This window comes from Bos mutus, chromosome 16 (genome assembly GCF_027580195.1).
Source record: "Bos mutus isolate GX-2022 chromosome 16, NWIPB_WYAK_1.1, whole genome shotgun sequence".
Classification (NCBI taxonomy): Eukaryota; Metazoa; Chordata; class Mammalia; order Artiodactyla; family Bovidae; genus Bos; species Bos mutus.
In genome coordinates this window covers 50,424,397-50,448,045 of record NC_091632.1, presented here as the reverse complement: position 1 = coordinate 50,448,045, position 23,649 = coordinate 50,424,397, and the positions used below count along the sequence as shown (strand labels likewise).

General features: G+C 38.8%; 1 protein-coding gene across 1 annotated transcript in view; it reads left to right on the top strand.

Moving 5' to 3' along the window:
* The window catches only part of RGS7 (regulator of G protein signaling 7), a 486,897-nt gene that overhangs the window by 259,403 nt on the left and 203,845 nt on the right, over nucleotides 1–23,649 (top strand). Inside the window, 2 exon segments of the mRNA XM_070385326.1 lie at nucleotides 19,779–19,794; nucleotides 19,797–19,874. Coding sequence (XP_070241427.1) covers nucleotides 19,779–19,794; nucleotides 19,797–19,874 — 94 coding nt within the window.

Below are 23,649 nucleotides of genomic sequence, written 5' to 3'. Positions count from 1 at the left end.
TACTTCAGATCTACTGACTTGGAAACTCTGGGGGTCGGACCCAGCATCTCTTTTTGTAAGCCTACCAGTAGATTCTGACACAGGCTCAAGTTTGAGAACTGTTGTTCTAGAAAGAGTGAAATATAATCTTTATTTTGGTGGTTAGATTCAACTGAGTGAGCAGAGATCCAAATTCCTTTACTTTTCCAAATAAACATTTCATTTCTTTCACATGTGCTGAGTGTTTAGTTTAATTCAAGGATGAGTATGACTCATGAGTGACTCTGGAAAGGTGTTTTTAAGATACAGAGAGGAAAGTCTATAGGAGAAACACGTATTTTGCTTAAGTTTTCTTAAAAAAAAGTGGATCTTGTTATTGGCGTGGACACATCATTCTTCAAACTGGCATTAATTCAGTTAATATTCCTTCTTAAATTGTTGCCATCTCTATCATGTTAGCCATGAAATTAAAAGACAGTTACTTCTTGGAAGGAAAGTTATGACCAACCTAGACATCATCTTAAAAAGCAGAGACATTACTTTGTCAACAAAGGTCCATCTAGTCAAGGCTGTGGTTTTTCCAGTGGTCATGTATGGATGTGAAAGTTGGACTATAAAGAAAGCTAAGCACTGAAGAACTGATGCTTTTGAACTGTGGTGTTGGAGAAGACTCTTGAGAGTCCCTTGGACTGAAAGGAGATCCAATCAGTCCATCCTAAAGAAGATCAGTCCTGGGTGTTCACTGGAAGGACTGATGCTAAAGCTGAAACTCCAATACTTTGGCCACCTGATGCAAAGAGCTGACTCATTTGAAAAGACCCTGATTCTGGGAAAGATTAAGAGCAGGAGAAGGGGATGACAGAGGATGAGAGATTGGATGGCATCACTGACTCAATGGACATGGTTTGGGTGGACTCCGGGAGTTGGTGATGGACAGGGAGGCCTGGCGTGCTGTGGTTCATGGGGTTGCAAAGAGTCGGACACAAGTGAGCTACTGAACTGAACTGGACTATCGTGTTACAACCAGCTCTCCTTTCAGATCAGAATCATCCTGGCCTCCTGTTTTCTTTTACTTTGTAATTAAAAATCTTTTTTCCTATTATTTCATATTTAATTGCTATTAACACCTATCTCCAAGTGCAGGGGAAGGAGTTGTCATCTTTAGATTGTATTTGAAAGGAATATTAAAAAACAAAAAAATTCAATCCAAACCCTTAATGGTTCATTCAGGTAAGGAAATGGTGTTCAAGAAAGTTAAGTGGCTTGCAAATTTAGGATGTTTGGTGGTTTAACAGAAAATGTTTACTGCTGTTTGTTGTTAGCAATTCTATATCGTTAGGAAAAAGATTTTAGAGTTACTGACTAAGAAATATGTAATTTTTGGCATGAAGTCATTACTGATTTTATCTTTGCCTTTTTCTTATTGTCTCCTTTCTTATTAATAGACATGAATAATTGAAAGCTTCCTACAGAATTTATAGAAGTAATTACTTGCTCATTACAACAAGTAAATGTTGCCAAGTAGAAGGGAGATTCATTCCAGGACTTTTTTGTGAGTCAAAATGATTCTGGTTCTTGAAAATGAGAATGAACAATGGTCCATAGTACAATTCAAAGCATCAGTAGAGAGCTTAGTGCTTTTTTTCTTTGTTGTTGTTAATCACTTAAAATGTGTAATTAACTCTCAAATTAATCCCTGGAAAATTAAAGGAGCATCTGGTGAAGTGCATTGTTTTGAATTTTTTTACTCAAAAGTGATTACTAAGTGAATGCTTGCTGGGCTAGAAAAAATTGTAACCTCAGCCTCTTTTTCTTCTCATTTTTAAAGTCAGCCAAATAATGCTCATTCTAAATAGAAGTAATAGCTCCATCTATAGTAACCCTGATTGCTCAGTTGGTAAAGAACCCGCCGGCAATGCAGGAGACCCCGGTTTGATTCCTGGGTTGGGAAGATCCACTGGAGAAGGGATAGGGTACCCACTCCAATATTCTTGGGCTTTCCTGATGGCTCAGCTGATACAGAATCCACCTGCAATGTGGGAGACCTGGGTTTGGTCCCTGGGTTGGGAAGATCCCTGGAGAAGGGAAAGGCTACCCACTCCAGTATTCTGGTCTGGAGAATTCCATGGACTCTGTGGACTTTGTGTCCATGGGGTTGCAAAGAGTTGGACACCCATGGGGCCGCAAAGAGTTGGACACAACTGAGAAACTTTCACTGTCATGTAGTAACACTGATGATTTGAAGACTGTGTTCACTGATCAGTGATAGCAACTTTCTGAGTTATAGTCTTGCCCTAGATTCAGAGAGATAGATCAGTAGTTATATACATCAAAAGCTTGTGATTCTAAAATACCTTGAAGGTACTCAGTTATGTCATTAATTTGATCTAAAAGTAATGGATGAAAAGCAGTTTTAATAATATAAGATATCTGAGATGAACTTTGGTTGATTACCTAAGAGTTATTCCCCTGACCCCTGCTCACACACCCAATTTTATGTAGGCATTCATACTCACTCATGCTTTAGAGCAATACAAAGCATGCTTAAAAGGATCAGCATCACCTAGGAGCTTTTTGGAAATGCAAACTCATGAATCTGCATTTTAATAAGCTCTCCAGATAACTCCAGTGCATACTCAAGTTTGAGGACCACTGCTTTCTGGGTGGCTGATTATGTATATTCCATTCTCCTTGCCAGTGATGGGCTAATCAAATACATGTAACCAAATTCTGGCTAATTTGACCTAAAGAGATCTCCTTTATAGGGCTGCTGGGAACATTTCTTTGCTATTTGAAGGAAGCACAAGTAAGTGCTAGGTCCGTTTTGTTTGTATTTCAAGATGGAATATGAAATGTGATGCCACCCTATGATTATGAAGGTCACAAAGATGTAACCAGATCTCAAGCCACTCTATCTCAGGGCCTCTCATTTTGTGAGATTTTAAAACAGACAAAAATAATCTGTTATTTTACTGCTTAAAGAATTTTCGTTCAGTTTTTTTTTTTTTTTGCCTGTTTGTTTCTGGTGGCCAGTAGCCAAGTGCACTTGAACACAGAAGTTATTTATGGCATTTTGCAAATAAATCTTACGGTTGATTTCAGTGTTGAGACTGAGGGTGAAAAACTCAGCTCTTTTTTCAACTTCTGTTTTGAAAGTTCTTTTTCAAAGTGTTAGTTCAGTTTAGTTCAGTCGCTCAGTCCTGTCCGACTCTTTGCAACCCCATGAATCCCAGCACGTCAGGCCTTCCTGTCCATCACCAACTCCCGGAGTTCACCCAAACTCATTTCCTTCGAGTCGGTGATGCCATCCAGCCATCTCATCCTCTGTCATCCCCTTCTCCTTCTGCCCCCAATCCCTCCCAGCATCAGAGTCTTTTCCAATGAGTCAACTCTTCGCATGAGGTGGCCAAAGTATTGGAGTTTCAGCTTTAGCATCAGTCCTTCCAATAAACATCCAAAACTGATTTCCTTTAGGATGGACTGGTTGGATCTCCTTACAGTCCAAGGGACTCTCAAGAGTCTTCTCCAACACCATCAATTCTTTGGCGCTCAGCTTTCTTCACAGTCCAACTCTCACATCCATACATGACCACTGGAAAAACCATAGCCTTGACTAGACGGACCTTTGTTGGCAAAGTAACATCTCTGCTTTTTAATGTGCTGTCTAGGTTGGTCATAACTTTCCTTCCAAGGAGTAAGTGTCTTTTAATTTCATGGCTGCAATCACCATCTGCAGTGATTTTGGAGCCCCTAAAAATAAAGTCTGACACTGTTTCCACTGTTTCCCCATCTATTTCCCATGAAGTGATGGGACTGGATGCCATGATCTTCGTTTTCTGAATGTTGAGCTTTAAGCCAACTTTTTCACTCTCCTCTTTCACTTTCATCAAGAGGCTTTTTAGTTCCTCTTCCCTTTCTGCCATAAGGGTGGTGTCATCTGCATATCTGAGGTTATTGATATTTCTCCCGGCAATCTTGATTCCAGCTTGTGCTTTTTCCAGCCCAGCATTTCTCATGATGTACTCTGCATAGAAGTTAAGTAAGCAGGGTGATAATATACAGCCTTGACGTACTCCTTTTCCTATTTAGAACCAGTCTGTTGTTCCATGTCCAGTTCTAACTGTTGCTTCCTGACCTGCATATAGGTTTCTCAAGAGGCAGGTCAGGTGGTCTGGTATTCCCATCTCTTTCAGAATTTTCCACAGTTTATTGTGATCCACATATTCAAAGTGTTAGAAAAGTATAATTTTGATAAAGTTAAGTTTCCCCCTTCTCTGCAGTGTTAATTGGCACATAAATAGAAGCTGTTCTTCTGTCACTATTTCTTGGTATGAACATCAATACAATCATTTAGTTGTTTAAGCATTATTTAATTTGCCTTCTTTCTGGGCTTAAGACAGCATATAGGATAGAGGATGAAAATGTGAGCTGTATCCAAAACTGAAAAATCTTAATAGAGTTCCCACCCCTTTTGTAGAGTTCCCTACCTACTTCTCTGATGAGCTGCTTTATCCTTCTTATTATTATTCTGTATGTTCAAATAACATTTAAGTAGTCAGTTTTTGAGCAATTGCTTTGTGAAATAATTTTTAAATATTTTGTAGAGTTGTAGAACATTCATATATACTTACATAAATATATGTGTTTTATAATTTGAATTTTTTGATATAGTGAAATCATTTCTGACCTTTTAGTAACATATCTCTCTATATTTCTATTTGAAGCTACAAATTTGTTTATCCTTATATATTTATGAAATATGTTAAATTTTTGCAGAGAAAAGTCTCTAAAACTATGTTTTTACATGTAGATGTATATATCTAGATACATGTTAGTACCACAGTTGGCAGTCTACCTTGTTCAAGTATTTACTTCTATTTTAAATTTAATTGATAAAATAGTATGGAAATTATTTTTAAATGGCTATTTCATCTTTACTACTGTACCTAGTTTAATACTGTACCATAATGCACATGGGGCTTCCCAGTGGCATCAGTGGTAAAGAACTCGCCTCCCAATGCAAGAGACTTAAAAGTGTGGGTTCGATCTTTGAGTTGGGAAGATCCCACAGGGGAGGGCATGGCAACCCACTCCAGTACTCTTGCTGGGAGAATCCCATGGACAAAGGAGCTTGGCAGGCTACAGTCCATAAGGTTTCAAAGAGTCGGAGATGGCTAAAGTTGGACTTAGCACACATGTGTAGTACACTTAGTAGGCACTCAGGAAATATTTCTGGAGAGGAGGAAAGAAGGAAGAAAGGAAATAAAAATGGAAGGAAGAAAGGGAAGTGATAAGGGAAAAGAAAGGAGGGAAGTGAACAATAGAATGGCAATATGTTGGATTTAATCATATGCTTAGAATTCTGCAAGGTTGGTTTCCGTAGTTAGACAATGCTGTCACCAAGAGAAAAAAAAAAATTGACTCAGGGTTGCTAAAAAAGAATGAGCAATTTGAAAAGAAGACATAATTATAGCCAACAGTTATGTGCTGTTTTTTTGTACCAGGCACTTTCCTAAGCTCTGTGGTAGGTGTATGGGGAGCTGGGGGTAGGAGGGTGTAAACTCATTTAATCCTCACAATAGCTCTGTGAGGTGGATACTATTATTTATCATTTCTATTTTTCAGATGCTGAGATTGAGGCGATAAGATGTTGACTAAGTTTCTCAAGATAGGAAGCTACAATAGCAGATCTGTGATTTTTATCCAAACAGTTTTGCTCTAGAGCCTAGTTTGAACCTCCTGCTATACATACTACCCCAATGAGTACAAATGGTTGAAACCTCAGATTTTAGCAATTTTGAGAGAAAGCACAAAATTTGAAAACTTTTTTCTTGGTGAGACAACATTGTCTCCTGGCCCTTGACTTGGGTTTTCAAAACTCCAGGTTCTAGCTGTTGTTCTGCCCTTTGCTGCCTGAAGGCCAGTTTTGGAGTCATTTACCCCACTTATGTCTCCTCTTCTCTCTCTCTGCACATTGAAAATAAGAGCATTTTTCCTTTGTTAGGCAGCAACTGTGAGAAAATGCCTGAAGTTCATGTTCCAAAGAGGAACTGAGATCTATGTAGTTAAAGGGAATTAATATATGTCTTTCCCTTTATAAATTAAATGGGGTGTGTGTGTGTGTAAAACTCTCTGTCAACCTAGGCTGTTTCTATGCCAGCTCACAGTGCAGAGACCGTTCTATACTCAGAACAGTAAATATGTATGTATTTATTATATTCTAAACACCTACTGTGTGTTTAAATTGGTTTTGAAAAATAGGATGATTGCTTTATTCTTTTTGCAGCTGGCATGAAAACTTTTCTTAAGTAGAGAATTGACTTGGTTGAGAATGCATGCTTGGAATAGAAGCTGAAGGCTGAGTGTGGGGGAAGAAGCTGATGTTCACGAGAGCCAAGGAGAAACACATGACTTTTCTGCAGAAGAAAGGAAGGATGAAGTCAGTGTGTGTGTGTGCGTGCACACACACATATGCACATGCATACATGCATCAGAAGTATTTGGATGAGGGAGAAGGAGGGACAGAGACCTAGAACAGCCTTCTCCATGTTATCGTCTCAAATACTGAGTGAATTCTAGAAAACCTTGAATTGATGTGAGTAGCATTCTTATGTCGGAGAAGGCGATGGCACCCCACTCCAGTACTCTTGCCTGGAGAATCCCAGGGACGGGGGAGCCTGGTGGGCTGCCGTCTATGGGGTCGCACAGAGTCGGACACGACTGAAGTGACTTAGCAGCAGCAGCAGCAGCATTCTTATGTAGAGCTATGTAATTGATCTTGAGCTCACTATATGCAGACATAGAATAATGACCCTCTGTCTGTGTAAATCTGAGCCAGGAAGAGATTAGCCGATATCCCAGAACAGCATAAAACTTCCTCATGTCATTCATTGGAAGGTCAAAAAAATTCTACATTAAACTCCAAGGACATAGCGTTCCACCTGACATCTAGATTGCGGTTCATGAAGCAAAATGGCAAGACCATGCCTCAAATATTTAAGATACCAAGAAACATTTTCCACCTAATATCTTTGTTTTTGTTGTTGTGTTTAGTCACTAACTCACGTCCGACTATTTGTGACCCCATGGACTGCAGCAATCCAGGCTCCTCTGTCCTTCAATATCTCCTGGAGTTTGCTCGGATTCATGTCCTTTCAATCAGTGATGCTGTCAACCATCTCATCCTCTGCTGCCCCCTTCTCCTTTTGCCTTCAATCTTTCCCAGCATCAGTGTCTTTTCCAATGAGTCAGCTCTTTGCATCAGATGGCCAAAAGTAATGGAATTTCAGTTTTAGCATCAGTCCCTTCCAGTGAATATTCAGGGTTCATTTCCTTTAAAGTTGAATGGTTTGATCTCCTTGTAGAGATCCAATGGACTCTCAAGAGTCTTCTCCAGCACCACAGTTCGAAAGCATCAATTCCTCCATGCTCAGCCTTCTTTATGGTCCAGCTCTAACATCTGTACAGACTACTGGAAAAACCATAGCTTTGTCTATATGGACCTTTGTCAGCAAAGTGATGTCCCTGCTTTTTAATACATTGTTTGTCATAGCTTTCCTTCCAAGGAGCAAGCATCTTTTAATTTCATGGCTGCAGTCGCCATCTGCAGTGATTATGGAGCTTAAGTAAATTAAAAAAATGTCTTGGAGAAAGACAAACCCTTTATTCTCTTTCTGAGTGTGGGGAACTTTCCTCCCCTTCAGCTCTCCTCACCTTTAGCTTCCCGCTATGATTTCTGGTTCCTTTTTTGACTCCTCTTTTCTTTTTTCCCCCTTCTTTTGTCCTACCCAGTTGCAAGGAGATTTTTCTCATCCTTTTAGGTATTTGAAGTCTTCCTTCCACGAATGTTCAAAAGGAGCTCTGAGAGAATTGTTCCATTTGTGATGTGTTGTTGATGTACTTGTGAGAAGCAATGAATTCCACATCCTCTTATGCTGCCTCCTTGACTCCTCCTATAGTTGTGTTTTGGATGTCTTTTGGGGGATAGGTGATCTCAATATTTTCTCTTACTCTGCCACCTTGGTTGATCTCCTACAGCCTAATTTTTTACATACATAAGTACATCATGAAATGATTAACATAATCAGTTTAGTAAGCATCTATCTCATAGGTACAAAATTAAAGACAAAGCAAAAACTTTTCCTTTTGATGAGAGCTCTTCAATTCAGTTCAGTTCAGTTGCTCAGTCGTGTCCGACTCTTTGCGACCCCATGAATCGCAGCATGCCAGGCCTCCCTGTCCATCACCAACTCCCGGAGTTCACTCAGACTCATGTCCATCAAGTCAGTGATGCCATCCAGCCATCTCATCCTCTGTCGTCCTCTTCTCCTCCTGCCCCCAATCCCTCCCAGCATTAGAATCTTTTCCAATGAGCCAAGTCTTCACATGAGGTGGCCAAAGTACTGGAGTTTCAGCTTTAGCATCATTCCTTCCAAAGAAATCCCAGGGCTGATCTCCTTCAGAATGGACTGGTTGGATCTCCTTGCAGTCCAAGGGACTCTCATGAGTCTTCTCCAACACCACAGTTCAAAAGCATCAATTCTTCGGCACTCAGCCTTCTTCACAGTCCAACTCTAACATTCAACATGACCACAGGAAAAACCATAGCCTTGACTAGACGGACCTTTGTTGGCAAAGTGATGTCTCTGCTTTTGAATATGCTATCTAGGTTGGTCATAACTTTCCTTCCAAGGAGTAAGCGTCTTTTAATTTCATGGCTGCAGTCACCATCTGCAGTGATTTTGGAGCCCAGAAAAATAAAGTCTGACGCTGTTTCCACTGTTTCCCCATCTATTTCCCAGGATGTAAAATTACCCTGGAATACTGTTAATTTATGATACACACCATAGTGATTCGATATGACTTTATATTTCAAAATAATCACCATAAAAATCTAGTTACATGTCACTGTGCAAAAATATTATATAGTTATTGACTGTGTGTCCCACACTGTACATTTCATACTCCTGACTCATTTATTTTGCAACTAGATGTTTGTACCTCTTAATTTCCTCACCTATTTCTTTTTCCCTCTACTCTCCTCCACCTGTATGTTCTCTGTATCTATAATTCTGCTTCTGATTTATTATGTTTGTTTATTTGCTTTGTTTTTAAAATTCCACATTTACATGAAATTATACCTGACATCCATGCTTTAACTATAAAATAATAGACACAGATGTTCTAGGAGGAAGTAAGGCAAACTATTTTTTTTTTATCATGAAATTATTGTGTATTGTTGTCGGAAGAAAGCAGCTAGGAGTTCTGAATTCCTTGGCATGAGAATTTTGTTTTCAAGGGGGAAAAAATCAAAGTATGGGTGATATAAAAGAAGTGTTTATTGGATGAGAAGTTATATATTTCATGTCTAGTTTTAGACCTAATTTGTATAGGAATTTTGTATTAGCTTGATTATTATGTATCCTAGTTTCTCTTTTAAGAGTAGAGTTGAGTGAGTGAAGAGCTGCACTAAACTCGGTGTAGAGAGCTTATTTTGGTAGACATATCAGTTATTAAGAAGTGATTTTTGCCAAATCCCCATCTCCAACCTTCTACATGTAAAGGGTGAATCAGAAAAGTCACATGGAATTTTCCCTTATTTATAGCTAACTGTTCAGTAGGCTGGAAACATTAATATGTCTGTTCAAATGCTTTTGAAAAAATAAAACCCATTTTTGCCTTGTAATGCCTGAATTGGTAGGTAGCACTATGACAGATAAAAGAGGAATTTTTTCCCCCTTTGATTTCTACAATTTACTTATTGATCTGAGAAGAATTCTAAGAAACTGAACTTTAAAAATCATTTTATGAAATAAGTAAACCAAGGAATTCATGTAGAGAAGATCAACATCAGCAGCAGCAAAAACCAATTTAAAACTTTGAAAAACATGAAATATAAGGCAGATAGCCAAATCATCATATTTTTATTTTTAGAGTGTGCCTCTGAAGTAGGTAAACCTTCATCATTAGCATGAGTATGCTTTTGTCCATTTAAAGTGCTTTTGATTTACCTTCCGGTTATAATCCTTAATTTTTTTTCAAAATGGGAGCCACAGACAGAGTATTCATTCTTATGCTAAGCAGGCTGGATTAACCTAGGCTAGACAGTAATCATATATCTGGTGGTGGTGATCATAAGACATTGTTTTGGTCATTCTTGTTACAATAGTGAAATCATTCCTGTAGCCCTTCTACCCACACTTAATCTAAAGCCCTCATTTTTTTCTCAGCAGAAACAGAACATAGCTAGTGCTCGTGACTCCACAAATAACACGCCATGCACTGACAGGTCTCGTCTGGAACAGAACTCTCAACCAGGATTTTCTGAGAATATTAAACCCTAATTGCCTGAGGGTTCCATTTTATGTAAAAAGTTAACTGCTATACTATCAGAATGCCACTGCCCCACTACCAACTTTGAGAGAATTCAGAAAATAATCACTAATAGCATATTTTGAAGGGCTTAATTTTCTTACGGAATCCCTGATGGGAAAGGAGCCTGGGCAGAATATTACTTCCTCTGCCATTGTCTTTTGCAGTTTTGTGAAGGAACGAATAGTCCAACCTAGGAGAACCTATGTATCAATGAAACCACTGGATAAACTTTTTTTTATAGTCCTTAAAAAGGATCTCACATCTCTGACTCCTGAGCCCTGACAAAAATGTTCAGATTCTAGGTCTCCAGGCATATAGATGGGCAAAGAACTGCCTGGTGCTTCCAGGCTGGGAAAAAACACAACACATAGTGAGCACAGAGTGGGACATGACTGAAGCGACGCAGCAGCAGCAGCAGCAGCAGCAGTGAACACAGATCTTGTCTTGTCTACCTAACTCAGAAAGTTTGCCATAGTTTTCTACTTGATCAATGCTGCAAGTACACTTGTCTCTTAAATTTCGTTCTCAGTGCACCTTCCTTTCTGGTCTTAAAAATCTCTTGACGGTTTTCTGTATCTGAAGTCTTCTTGGTAGTGATGAGACTTAGGGAAATTAACCTCGTATTTACAGCTCTAGCTGGTCTGCTGGTTTTTCAAGTAGTCATGTATGGATGGGAGAGTTGGAGCATAAAAAAAGCTGAGCACTGAAGAACTGATGCTCTTAAACTGTGGTGTTGGAGAGGACTCTTGAGAGTCCCTTGGACTGCAAGAAGATCCAACCAGTCAATGCTAAAGGAAGTCAATGCTGAATATTCATTGGAAAGACTGATGCTGAAGCTGAAGCTCTATTTCAATACTTTGGCTTCCTGATATGAAGACCCAACTCATTAGAAAAGACCCTGATGTTGGGAAAGATTGAAAGCACAAAGAGAAGGCAATTACAGAGGACAAGATGGTTGGATGGCATCACTGACTCAAAGATAATACTGGAAATATTATGGTTTAAGGTCTTTCATTTAAATCTTTAATTCATTTTGAGTTTATTTTTGTGCTTGGTGTGAGAGAGTAGTTCAGTTTGATTCCTTTGCATGTAACTGTGTAGTTTTCCCAACAGTGGCCTTGTTGAAGAGGTTGTCTCTTCCTCACTGTATATCCTTGCATCCTTCCCCATAGATTAATTCCCCTATAATTGTGGTATAGTCTCTGTGCTCTCTCTTTTGTTCTAGTGATCTATGTGACTTATTTCGTCCCAGCACCATACTGTTTTGATGCCTGTAGTTTTGTGGTACAGTTTGAAATTAGGAAATGTGATACCTTCAGCTTTGTTCTTCTTTCTAAAACTTATTTCGGCTTTTATGGGTCTTCTGTGTTTCCATACAAATGTTAGAATTATTTGTTCTAGTTCTGTGAAAAATACAGTGTGTATTTTGATAGAGCTTGCATTGAAGCTGTAGATTAATTTGGGTAGTATGGTATTTTAGCAGTATTTGTTCTTCCAATCCAAGACCGTGGTATATCTTTCCATCTGTTTATGTTTTCATTTCCTTCATCAGCATCTTACAGTTTTCCATGTTCAGGTCTTTTACCTACTTAGATTTATCCCTATATGTTTTATATTTTGCTGCAATTGTAAATGGGATAGTTTTCTTAATTTCTGTCTCTGATAGTTTGTTGTAAATTGGTAGAAATGCAATAGACTTCTATATATTGATTTTAAATCTTGCATCTTTCCCCAGTTCATTGATGAGTTCTAATTTTTTTTTTCAGTGACATCTTTAGGATTTTCTGGGTAATCTGTTACTTGAAAATAACAGTTTTACTTCTTTTCCAGTTGGAATTCCTCTTTTTTCTTGATTGCTGTGTCTAGGACTTCTAATACTATGGTGAATAAAAGTAGTGAGAGTTGGCATCCTTTTCCTGTTTTGATCTTACAGGAAAGAAGTTCTTTTCATCCTTGAATATGATGTTGGCTGTGGGTTTGTCATTGTTGTTGTTGTCCAGTCACCCAGTCGTGTCTGACTCTTTCTGACCCCATGGAATGTGGCACACCAGGCCTCTCTGTCCCTCACCATCTCCCGAAGTTTGCCCAAGTTCATGTCCATCACATCGGTGATGCCATCCAGCCATCTCATCCTCTGATGCACTCTTCTCCTTCTGCCCTCAATCTTTCCCAGCATCAGGGACATTCCAATGAGTCAGCTCTTTGCATCAGATAACAAAATACTGGAGCTTCAACTTCAGCATCAGTCCTTCTAATGAGTATTCAGGGTTGATTTCCCTTAAAATCGACATGTTTTGATATCCTTGCTGTCCAAAGGACTCTCAGGAGTCTTCTCCAGTACCATAGTTTGAAGACATCAATTCTTCAACCCTCTGCCTTCTGTACCATCCAGCTCTCACAACCACATGTGACCACTTATGTGGGTTTGTCATATGTGGTCTCTCTTATGTGAGGTTTGTTTCTGTTATACTCACTTAGTTGAGTTTTCTTTTAAATCATATATAGATATTTAATTTTGTAAAATGCTTCTTTCTGTATCTGTTGAGATGTTCATATAATTTTTATTCTTTAATTTGTTAGTGTACTGTATCACATTAATTTACAGATATTGCACCATTGTTGATTCAGTTCAGTTCAATACAGTTGCTCAGTTCAGTTCAGTTCAGTTCAGTCACTCACTTGTGTCTGACTCTTTGCAACCCCATGAATCGCAGCACGCCAGGCCTCCCTGTCCATCACCAACTCTCAGAGTTCACTCAGACTCACGTCCATCGAGTCAGTGATGCCATTCAGCCATCTCATCCTCTGTTGTCCCCTTCTCCTCCTGCCCCCAATCCCTCCCAGCACCAGAGTCTTTTCCAATGAGTCAACTCTTCGCATGAGGTGGCCAAAGTATTGGAGTTTCAGCTTCAGCATCAGTCCTTCCAAAGAAATCCCAGGGCTGATCTCCTTCAGAATGGACTGGATCTCCTTGGATCTCCTTGCAGTCCAAGGGACTCTCAAGAGTCTTCTCCAACACCACAGTTCAAAATCATCAATTCTTCGGTGCTCAGCCTTCTTCACAGTCCAACTCTCACATCCATACGTGACCACAGGAAAAACCATAGCCTTGACTAGACGGACCTTTGTTGGCAAAGTAATGTCTCTGCTTTTGGATATGCTGTCTAGGTTGGTCATAACTTTCCTTCCAAGGACTAAGCGTCTTTTAATTTCGTGGCTGCAGTCACCATCTGCAGTGATTTTGGAGCCCAGAAAAATAAAGTCTGACACTGTTTCCACTGTTTCCCCATCTATTTCCCATGAAATGATGGGACCGGATGCCATGATCTTCATTTTCTGAATGTTCAGCTTTAAGCCAACTTTTTCACTCTCCACTTTCACTTTCATCAAGAGGCTTTTGAGTTCCTCTTCACTTTCTGCCATAAGGGTGGTGTCATCTGCATATCTGAGGTTATTGATATTTCTCCCAGCAATCTTGATGCCAGCTTGTGTTTCTTCCAGTCCGGTGTTTCTCATGATGTACTCTGCATAGAAGTTAAATAAGCAGGGTGACAATATACAGCCTTGACGTACTCCTTTTCCTATTTGGAACCAGTCTGTTGTTCCATGTCTAGTTCTAACTGTTGCTTCTTGACCTGCATACAGATTTCTCAAGAGGCAGGTCAGTCATGTTCAACACTTTGTGACCCCATGGACAACAGTACATTTGGCTTCCCTGTCTATCACCAACTCCTGGCACTTGCTCAAACTCATGTCCATCGAGTCAGTGATGCCATCCAACCATCTCATTCTCTGTCGTCCCCTTCTCCTCCTGCCTTCAATCTTTCCCAGCATCAGGGTCTTTGCCAATGAGTCGTTTCTTTGCATCAGGTGGCCAGAGTATTGTAGCTTCAGCTTCAGCATCAGTCCTCCCAATGAATATTCAGGACTGATTTCCTATAGGATTGACTGGTTCAATCTCCTTTCAGTCCAAGGGACTCTCAAAAGTCTTCTCCAACACCACAGTTCAAAAGTATCGATTCTTGGGTGCTCACCTTTCTTTATGGTCCAACTCTCATATCCATACATGACTACTGGAAAAACCACAGCTTTGACAATATGTAACTTTGTTGGTCGGAGAAGGCAATGTCTCTGCTTTTTAAATATGCTATCTAGGTTTGTCATAGCTTTTCTTTCAAAGAGCAAGCATCTTTTAATTTTGTGGCTGCAGTCACCATCTGCAGTGATTTTGGAGTCCCTGAATATAAAGTCTGTTACTGTTTCCATTGTTTCCCCATCTGTTTGCCAAGAAGTGATGAGATGGGATGCTATGATCTTTGTTCTTTGAATGTTGAGTTTTAAGCCAGCTTTTTCACTCTCCTCTTTCACTTCCATCAAGAGACTCTTTAGTTCTTCTTCGCTTTTTGCCATAAGGGTGGTGTCATCTGCATATCTGAGGTTATTGATATTTCTCCTAGCAATATTGATTCCAGCTTGTCTTTCATCTAGCCCAGTATTTCATATGATGTACTCTGCATATAAGATAAATAAACAGGGTGACAATATACAGCCTTGACATACTCTTTTCCCAATTTGGAACCAGTCCATTGTTCCATGTCCAGTTCTAACTGTTGCTTCTTGACCTGCATACGGATTTCTCAGGAGGCAGATAAGGTGGTCTGGTATTTCCATCTCTTGAATTTTCCACACTTTGTTGTGATCCACACAGTCAAAGGCTTTGGCATAGTCAGTACAGCAGAAGTAGATGTTTTTCTGAAATTCTCTTGTTTTTTATATGATCCAACAGATGTTTGAAATTTGATCTCTGGTTCCTCTGCCTTTTCTAAATTCAGCTTGAGCATCTGTAAGTTCTTGGTTCACATACTGTTGAAGCCTGGCTTGGAGAATTTTGAGCATTACTTTGCTAGAGCATGAGATGAGTGCAGTTGCTTGGTAGTTGGAACATTCTTTGGCATTGCCTTTCTTTGGGAAATACAGATAGATAGGTAGATATATAGATGCATATATACATGTCTTATTTGAAAGGTAGGACATCTGAGTCTTTAAATTAAAGGTATTAAATTAAAGGTATGACATCTGAGGGCTTAAATTAAATCATCTCAAAGGATTTTATCATTTATTAAAGTTACTTTTTTAGTCTCTTCCTATCTAGCTTTCTCTTTAGTTTGTCTGCTCTTATTTTCTAATCTTATAATGAGAATGCTGGTGATCAAGCATGTTAAAACCTGCTTATTTTAAAAATAGACTCTGAGTGAATGCTTAAATGAGTTTAGAATGATTTTTTATTATATGTGGCCTTTGTGACTGATCTTAGCTTTTAAAAACTAGATTGAATTTATCTTTGTTTGCTCTTTCTATTTCATGATAAAGTTCATGCATAGATCATATCTGAATTAAGATAAAAACAGATGAATTCATTTTGGTCATCACATTTTCAATCTGGAATACAAATCCTGTTTTTACATGGATTTTTAAACTTTTTCCTCCTGTGGAAATTATGGCTCAAAAAATGGAAAATTTTAAAATACAACCACATAGGTTACTCTTAATTCCCACATTCATAACCTTGGTCCTTTGAAATTCAACAGACTGAGAAGCAGACCTTAATTCCACACCCAAGACCAGAGGTGATGATTGTCACATGCTGGGGAGCTGAATTGATTAAAGTGAGAGTCAGAGAGGTTTCCATGTCCATCATAGGTGGCCGGGTTTAAACTAGTAAGCTAATCATACAAAGGTTTACAGGCTGATATTACGTAAAGCAAAGCAGCTTATTTGTCACTTCTGAACATTGTGTCGGATGAATGAAGGACAAACAACAACAAAATAAAAGTCATAAAAGTGGATCTTTTTCATGATTCTGTAATTGGATGAAATATATTTACTACATGTGAAGAATTGAATATGTTGGTGTGTTTGGGGGGTCTGATCTTAGAAAAAAGACTTCCTTTCCTATCTGAATTCAGAACCCATTGAAACTCACAACCAGAAAGTAAAGCAGTTAGAGATCACAGTAGCACCTTGATTGCTGACAAAGCTATTATATTGAAGAGTATTTGTGAACACGGGAGACTTAATCCTAAAACCTAGTACCTAACTGACTAGTCACCCACTGGGGTGGGCCTCTCTAAATCAGCAGGTTTGGATAGGGGCTTCCCCACAGGAAAGCGATGGGCCCAATAGGCCAATTTCTCTTTACCAATCCTCTGCCTAAGTCAGCCTAGATCCCCAGAGTGGAGTTAATTGGGGAACAGAGAGAGGCAAGAGAATTCAGCTAATGGTGCTGCTTTCACATGGAAAAGGGACATAAGGAGTGGAAAATATACATCGCTAAGTATCAGGGGTGTTTATAGACATCTGAAGTCCAATATTTGTTGTCTGCCCATGTATGGTGCTTTGTATATGCTAGCTTGTTTAGTAAATTACCCCTTTTGCCCCAACCCAATCCTACAAATATTGTGAAAGAGTAATTATAAATATCATTATATGCATTTTATACATGAGAAAATGAAGCCTTAGAGAACTTACTTAGCTTGTTCAGAGAGTCATAAATGATAATAAGATCTTATATCCATTCTTCCCACATCTCAGTTTCTCATGTTAATAAACCTGAAAATACTTACCCAGGCAAGTAAGATTTCTTCATTGAATATTGTTCTGAAGTTGTATTGGTTGATAATTGATGGATAAAACAATTCGACATTGAGGGGAAGAATGGGGGGAAGGGATATTTAGGGAGTTTGGATGGACATATATATACTGCTATATTTTAAATGGATAACTAAGAAGGACCTACTGTATAGCACATGGAACTCTTCTCAATGTTATGTGGTAGCCTGGATGGGAGGGGAGTTTGGGGGAGAATGGATACATGTATATGTATGGCTGAATCCCTTTGCCACTTACCCTAAACTATCACAACATTGTTAATTTACTACACTCCAATACAAAATAAAACTTTTTTTAATGCTTTATTTTGAGTAATTTTAGATTCACAGAAAGGGAGGCAAAAATAGTACAGAAAGTTCTATGTCCTTTACTCAGTTTCCTCTAATTCCAGCATCTTATATATTTATAGCATAATTTTCAAAAATGGGAAATTGATATTGGTACTACACTATTAATGAAACCTTACTCAAATTTTACCATTGTTTTCAATATTGCCTGAATTTTTTTGAAGGCAGCAAGTGTATTATATTCATTTTCACATCTATAGTGCCTTCTGTAAGTCTGGTCTAGAATCCAGCATCAGTAATTTTGTTGTTGTTTAGTCGCTAAGTCATCTGTCCATGGACTTCCTAGGCAAGAATACTGGAGTGGGTTGCCATTTCCTTCTTCAGGGGATCTTCCTGACCCAGAGATTGAACCCGCATTTCCTGTGTCTCCTGCATTGGCAGATGGGTTCTTTACCACTAAGCCAATTATAGGGTCATAAATGAATAGATTTTGAGATTCATAGTGTTCATACAACGTATGTATGTGTATATATATGTGCCATAGGTTTAGAAGCACATACAAAAGTCAAAAGCTGTGATTTGAATGAATGTTATTTAGAACTAAATTTCATATTAGACTTGGTAAAGCAAAGCCCTTTAAAACTGAAAAATTTTCAGAAACAGAAGAGAATGTACTAATCAAATTGAAAGAAAAATACGTACCTTAGAAGGTAGTAAATAGGCAAAAGCTATCATGTGACATTTATTTTATTAATTGTGTACATGTGTGTTGGTGCATGTACATTTCATATCTCACTTTAGTAAATGCCTGAACAAGAAAAGCAACAGTTGCTGGCAATTAGTCCTGTATTTCTAGGCAGATCACAGGTTGTAGGCGTTAATATTAAATTAAATAATAGAAACTCTCTTATTTGAAGAGGAAATCCAAGCTGATGCTTTTAAGTCTTCTATTTTCTTTTGCACTGAGCTCAAGAGCTAGCACTAATGAAATGTGGATCTTATTATCACAATATTTTCTATCATTTATAACCAAAGAATATGAAAACAGGAGAGAGGCAATATTCTAAGCACAAAATTATTCTTAAGCTTAGTGGACTCAAAAATAGCCACCTTTCTGTTTTATCAATCACCTTTTAACCAAACTGAAAATATTTATATGATAAAGTGTAGAAAGACAAAAACATGGCATTATTCTTAGCTAAGCAAAACAGATATACAAAATTCTTATGAGAACTATTTTTTTTCTCAAAAAGTTCAACTTTTAAAATGCTTTAATTAGTAATGGTGAAAGTGGGCACCCTTGTCTTGTTCCTGACTTTAGAGGAAATGCTTTCAATTTTTCACCATTGAGGATAATGTTTGCTGTGGGTTTGTCATATATAGCTTTTATTATGTTGAGGTATGTTCCTTCTATTCCTGCTTTCTGGAGAGTTCTTATCATAAATGGATGTTGAATTTTGTCAAAGGCTTTCTCTGCATCTATTGAGATAATCATATGGTTTTTGTTTTTCAATTCGTTAATGTGGTGTATAACATTGATTGATTTGCGGATATTGAAGAATCCTTGCATCCCTGGGATAAAGCCCACTTGGTCATGGTGTATGATCTTTTTAATGTATTGTTGGATTCTGATTGCTAGAATTTTGTTAAGGATTTTTGCATCTATGTTCATCAGTGATATTGGCCTGTAGTTTTCTTTTTTTGTGGGATCTTTGTCAGGTTTTGGTATTAGGGTGATGGTGGCCTCATAGAATGAGTTTGGAAGTTGACCTTCCTCTGCCCAGCAATCCCACTGCTGGGCATACACACTGAGGAAACCAGAAGGGAAAGAGACACGTGTACCCCAATGTTCATCACAGCACTGTTTATAATAGCCAGAACATGGAAGCAACCTAGATGCCCATCAGCAGATGAATGGATAAGAAAGCTGTGGTACATATACACAATGGAGTATTACTCAGCCATTAAAAAGAATACATTTGAATCTGTTCTAATGAGATGGATGAAACTGGAACCTATTATACAGAGTGAAGTAAGCCAGAAAGAAAAACACCAATACAGTATACTAACGCATATATATGGAATTTAGAAAGATGGTAACAATAACCCTGTGTACGAGACAGCAAAAGAGACACCGATGTATAGATCAGTCTTATGGACTCTGTGGGAGAGGGAGAGGGTGGGGAGATTTGGGAGAATAGCATTGAAACATGTATAATATCATGTATGAAACGAGTCGCCAGTCCAGGTTCGATGCACGGTACTGGATGCTTGGGGCTGGTGCACTGGGATGACCCAGAGGGAGGGTAGGGGAGGGAGGAGGGAGGAGGGTTCAGGATGGGGAACGCGGGTATACCTGTGGCGGATTCATTTCGATATTTGGCAAAACTAATACAATATTGTAAAGTTTAAAAATAAAATAAAATTAAAAAAATTAAATGCTTTAATTATTTTATTATTTTTATTTAGATGGAAGACGTCATAGCACGATGCAAGATGAAAAAAACGGAATTCCTATTCGTACTGTCAAAAGTTTCCTCTCCAAGATACCTAGTGTCTTCTCTGGTAAGTCTGCATTCAGTGTAACACTTTCCTGCAGCACTTTTCACAAAACTATTTAAAATCCGTTTTAGCCATTTACTTATTGAAGCTCTTTCTAACTCATTATTCAATAATTATTTATAAAAACTCATGACATGGTCAACATTATGTTGGATACTTTACAGTAAAACAAGTCAAAACTGCAAAAAAAAAAAATAATCTTACCAAATTTAATTGCGAAAATGTAATAAATGTGAAATAATAGAAAGTAATATTAAAATTAAAATGTATGAGCCAGTATGATGTAGATTATATACAGAAGTTAGGAGGGTGACTGAAATCAATGAGGAGTCAAGAAAGGGTTCCTGAAGAGTAGTGATAAGCTGAGTTTGAAAAATGAAGAATTTTATCAGGCTTAAGACTACTACTGCACCAACTCTGCGTGTAGAACTTGGAGGGACCAAACTGCTGAGAACTAGGTGGATAGACTAGAACGGCTAGAGTTGGGTCAAATAATGAGGGTCTTTGAAAGCCAACCAAAGAGTTTAATTCTGATACAGTGGGAAATATGGAGACATGTACAATGTTTGCCGAGAATGTTATGACGAAAGTGCTTAGAAATACGTGCTCTGGCTCCAGGAGACAGTGAACGGCCAAGCTCAGGGGACTCGGGTGTGCTCTGGCCTTGCCTTGCACAGGTTAGAGAAGAGAACAAAACCAGAAAGACCAAAGCCTTAGCAGTGATTAAGCATAGTAAGGAGGCTGGTGCTGAGCATGTGGAGGGAAGGGTGCTTGATGAGAGTCATCAGCAAGAGTTGTACTATGCATCCTTGTGAACAAGGATCAAAAGAAGACCAGAGATTGGAAGAATTCAGCCTTGGGACTATGCTAATAATTAGGACCAGAACACAAGTAGGCAGGCCCAGATGTTGGTATTTCATAACTGCATTGCTCTCAGATGAAAGAGAGAGCGCAATGGAGCAGATGAAGGCTGAAATAAAATGATATTTTGCTCTAATGAAATGTATCCTCTTTTTCCTGTTACTGTCTTTTAAGCCCACTTTGTTCTAGTTTCTTGTTCTTCCTTGGTGATGCCTTATATTTTTCCACATCTAGGACTTCCTTCATCACTCGCCCACTTCCGGACTTCTAGGTCATTCAGACCATTAAATACTGTCCATTCTTCAATGGTTATCTCAGAAAGCTCTTTGGAGAAAACTATTCTGAACCTTTTTCTCTGTTCTCTCAAAACATGTTTTGTTATTGTTTTGCCTCTATTATTATACCTCACCTTGGCTTATAGTTATTTTCTGTATGTCCTATGTGTGTGTGTGTGCTAAGTCACTTCAGATGTGTCCAACTCTTTGTGACCCTGTGGACTGTCAAGCTCCTCTGTCCATGGGATTCACCAGACAAGAATACTGGAGTGAGTTGCCATGCCCTCCTTTAATATGTCCTATATCCTCAAGTAAATATTAAACTCCTTGCCATCAGTAACTCAGAGAATTAGCTTTACCTTTAAACACAAAATGGGAAAACTACTTGTTATTTTGTCAACTATTGAAAAAGAGAACGTATTTAAGATACTTCAATACAAGGGCTGTAAACTGAAATGCATTCAGAATCCAGGCACATAAGTCCACTAAGTTTCCCATCTGAACTGAGATTGTGGTCGATTCAATAGTGCGTAGCCAGCTCCCCTGGTGGCTCAGTGGTAAAGAATTCACCTGCCAATGCAGAAAACATGGGCTCGCTCCTTGATCCAAGAAGATTGCACATTCTGTGGAGCAACTAAGCCCATACACCACAACTATGAGCCTGTGCTCTAGAGCCTGGGAACTGCAACTGCTGAAGCCAGTGTACCCTAGATCCCATGCTTTACAACAAGAGACTACAAATGGAGAACAGTGAGAAGCCTGAGCACCACAACTAGCGAGTAGCCCCCACTCACCCCAACTAGGGAAAGCACACGCAGTAACAAAGGCCCACCGCAGCCAACAGTAAATAAAAGTAAGTAAAACTTATTTAAAAAATAGTGTGCAGCCCATCCAAAGGCATTTCAGTTCAGGAGTTTTTATGACAATATACATGTGCAAAAATGGCTGAATGTAAAAGGATTGCCCATCAGTTTAAGCTGACCTTCAGGTTCACGTTATCTGCTATAATGGCAAATTTAAATTTTTAGTTGAGTTCTTCAAGTAACAATACCTCATACAATTCCAGTATAATATCATATTAGAATTCTGGATTGACAATATTAAATCTTTAATTAAAAAGCGAGAATGAAATTGGGCCATGAAGTGCCTGATATTGTTTTAAGGTTCATTAATATACACCAACAATGTTCATTGTGAAATAAAGAGAATATTCAATGACATTGTTCATATTAGTATAATTAGTTTCTAATTATCATTCTGTGTTTCCTAGAAACATTTAGGAGCTTTTTGCTTCATATGTTCAACTAGAAGCTCTGCTGTAGATTTAATTTGTATGTCTAGTATTTTACCAACCTCTTTGTATTGATGTCCCCAAATTATAATGGTCTCTACCATTAAAGTAGAATCCTCTCTACTTTATTAGCAGTTTTTGGTCATTTTTAGTAATTTTCCTCTTCTTCTATTTCTTATGGTGATTTGGAATTAATTCCTGTGTTCTTTTGTGGCCTGACTTGCTACCCACTGCCTGCTTTCCTGCCTCTTATTGCGTCGCCTTCATCATTTACTGCAAAGTTGCTAATGAAACAAGGAATCTACTAACTTTAGGCCCTTATGTCAATCAGAAACCAACTGTGATGAGTGATGTAATGTATGAGAGGAAGGTAGTGTGATTGTTGAGGAAAGGAGTCTATTTTGTATGGATCGTTCTACAAGGGAAAAACTGTCTCAAATATTGTTAAGCTATTTCCTTAAGTTTACCCATTTATGGTCCCTAAAGCCTTGATGAACAAAGCATGGTCCATGAACCAGTAGTATCAGCATCACATGGGAATTTATTAGAAATACAGCATCTGGGCCCTCTCCAAACCTACTGAATCAGAATAAGAGTTTTAACTAAAGTGTAAGAAGTATATCCAGTAGTCATGTATGGATGTGAGAGTTGGACTATAAAGAAAGCTGAGTGCCAAAAAATTGATGCTTTTGAACTGTGGTGTTGGAGGAGACTCTTGAGAGTCCTTTGGACTGCAAGGAGGTCCAACCAGTCCATCCTAAAGGAAGTCAGTCCTGAATATTCATTGGAAAGACTGACTGAAGCTGAAACTCCAATACTTTGGCCACCTGCTGAGACTCATTGGAAAATGATCCTGATGCTTGGAAAGGTTGAAGGCAGGTGGAGAAGGGGACAACAGAGGATGAGATGGTTGGATGGCATCACCAACTCAATGGACATGAGTTTGAGTAAACTCTGGGAGTTGATGATGGACAGGGAGGCCTGGCATGCTGCAGCCTGTGGGGTTGCAAAGAGTTGGACACGACTGAGTGACTGAACTGAACTGAAGAGGTGCTGCCAGACCGGGTTCCAGGCCAGCACTTGTTTTTTACTGGGTGCAGTGGCCAACCTGTTTGTGCAGAGCTTTCTATTTCCCTTCGAGGGCCCTGCTGTTTTTTTCTGAAATCTGTCCTCAGTCAAGCCCACCCCAGTTTGCCTATTGGTTCTTTGTTGTTTTGGTTTTGTTTTGATTTATTTCGCTTGCAGGAGGGATTTGAAAGAAAATCTAGTTCCTTCTATTTTGTTTGTTCCAAGCCAGGAGCCTCCTCAACCTCTAAGACTGAGGGATGTTAACAGTTAAGTGGAGTTACCT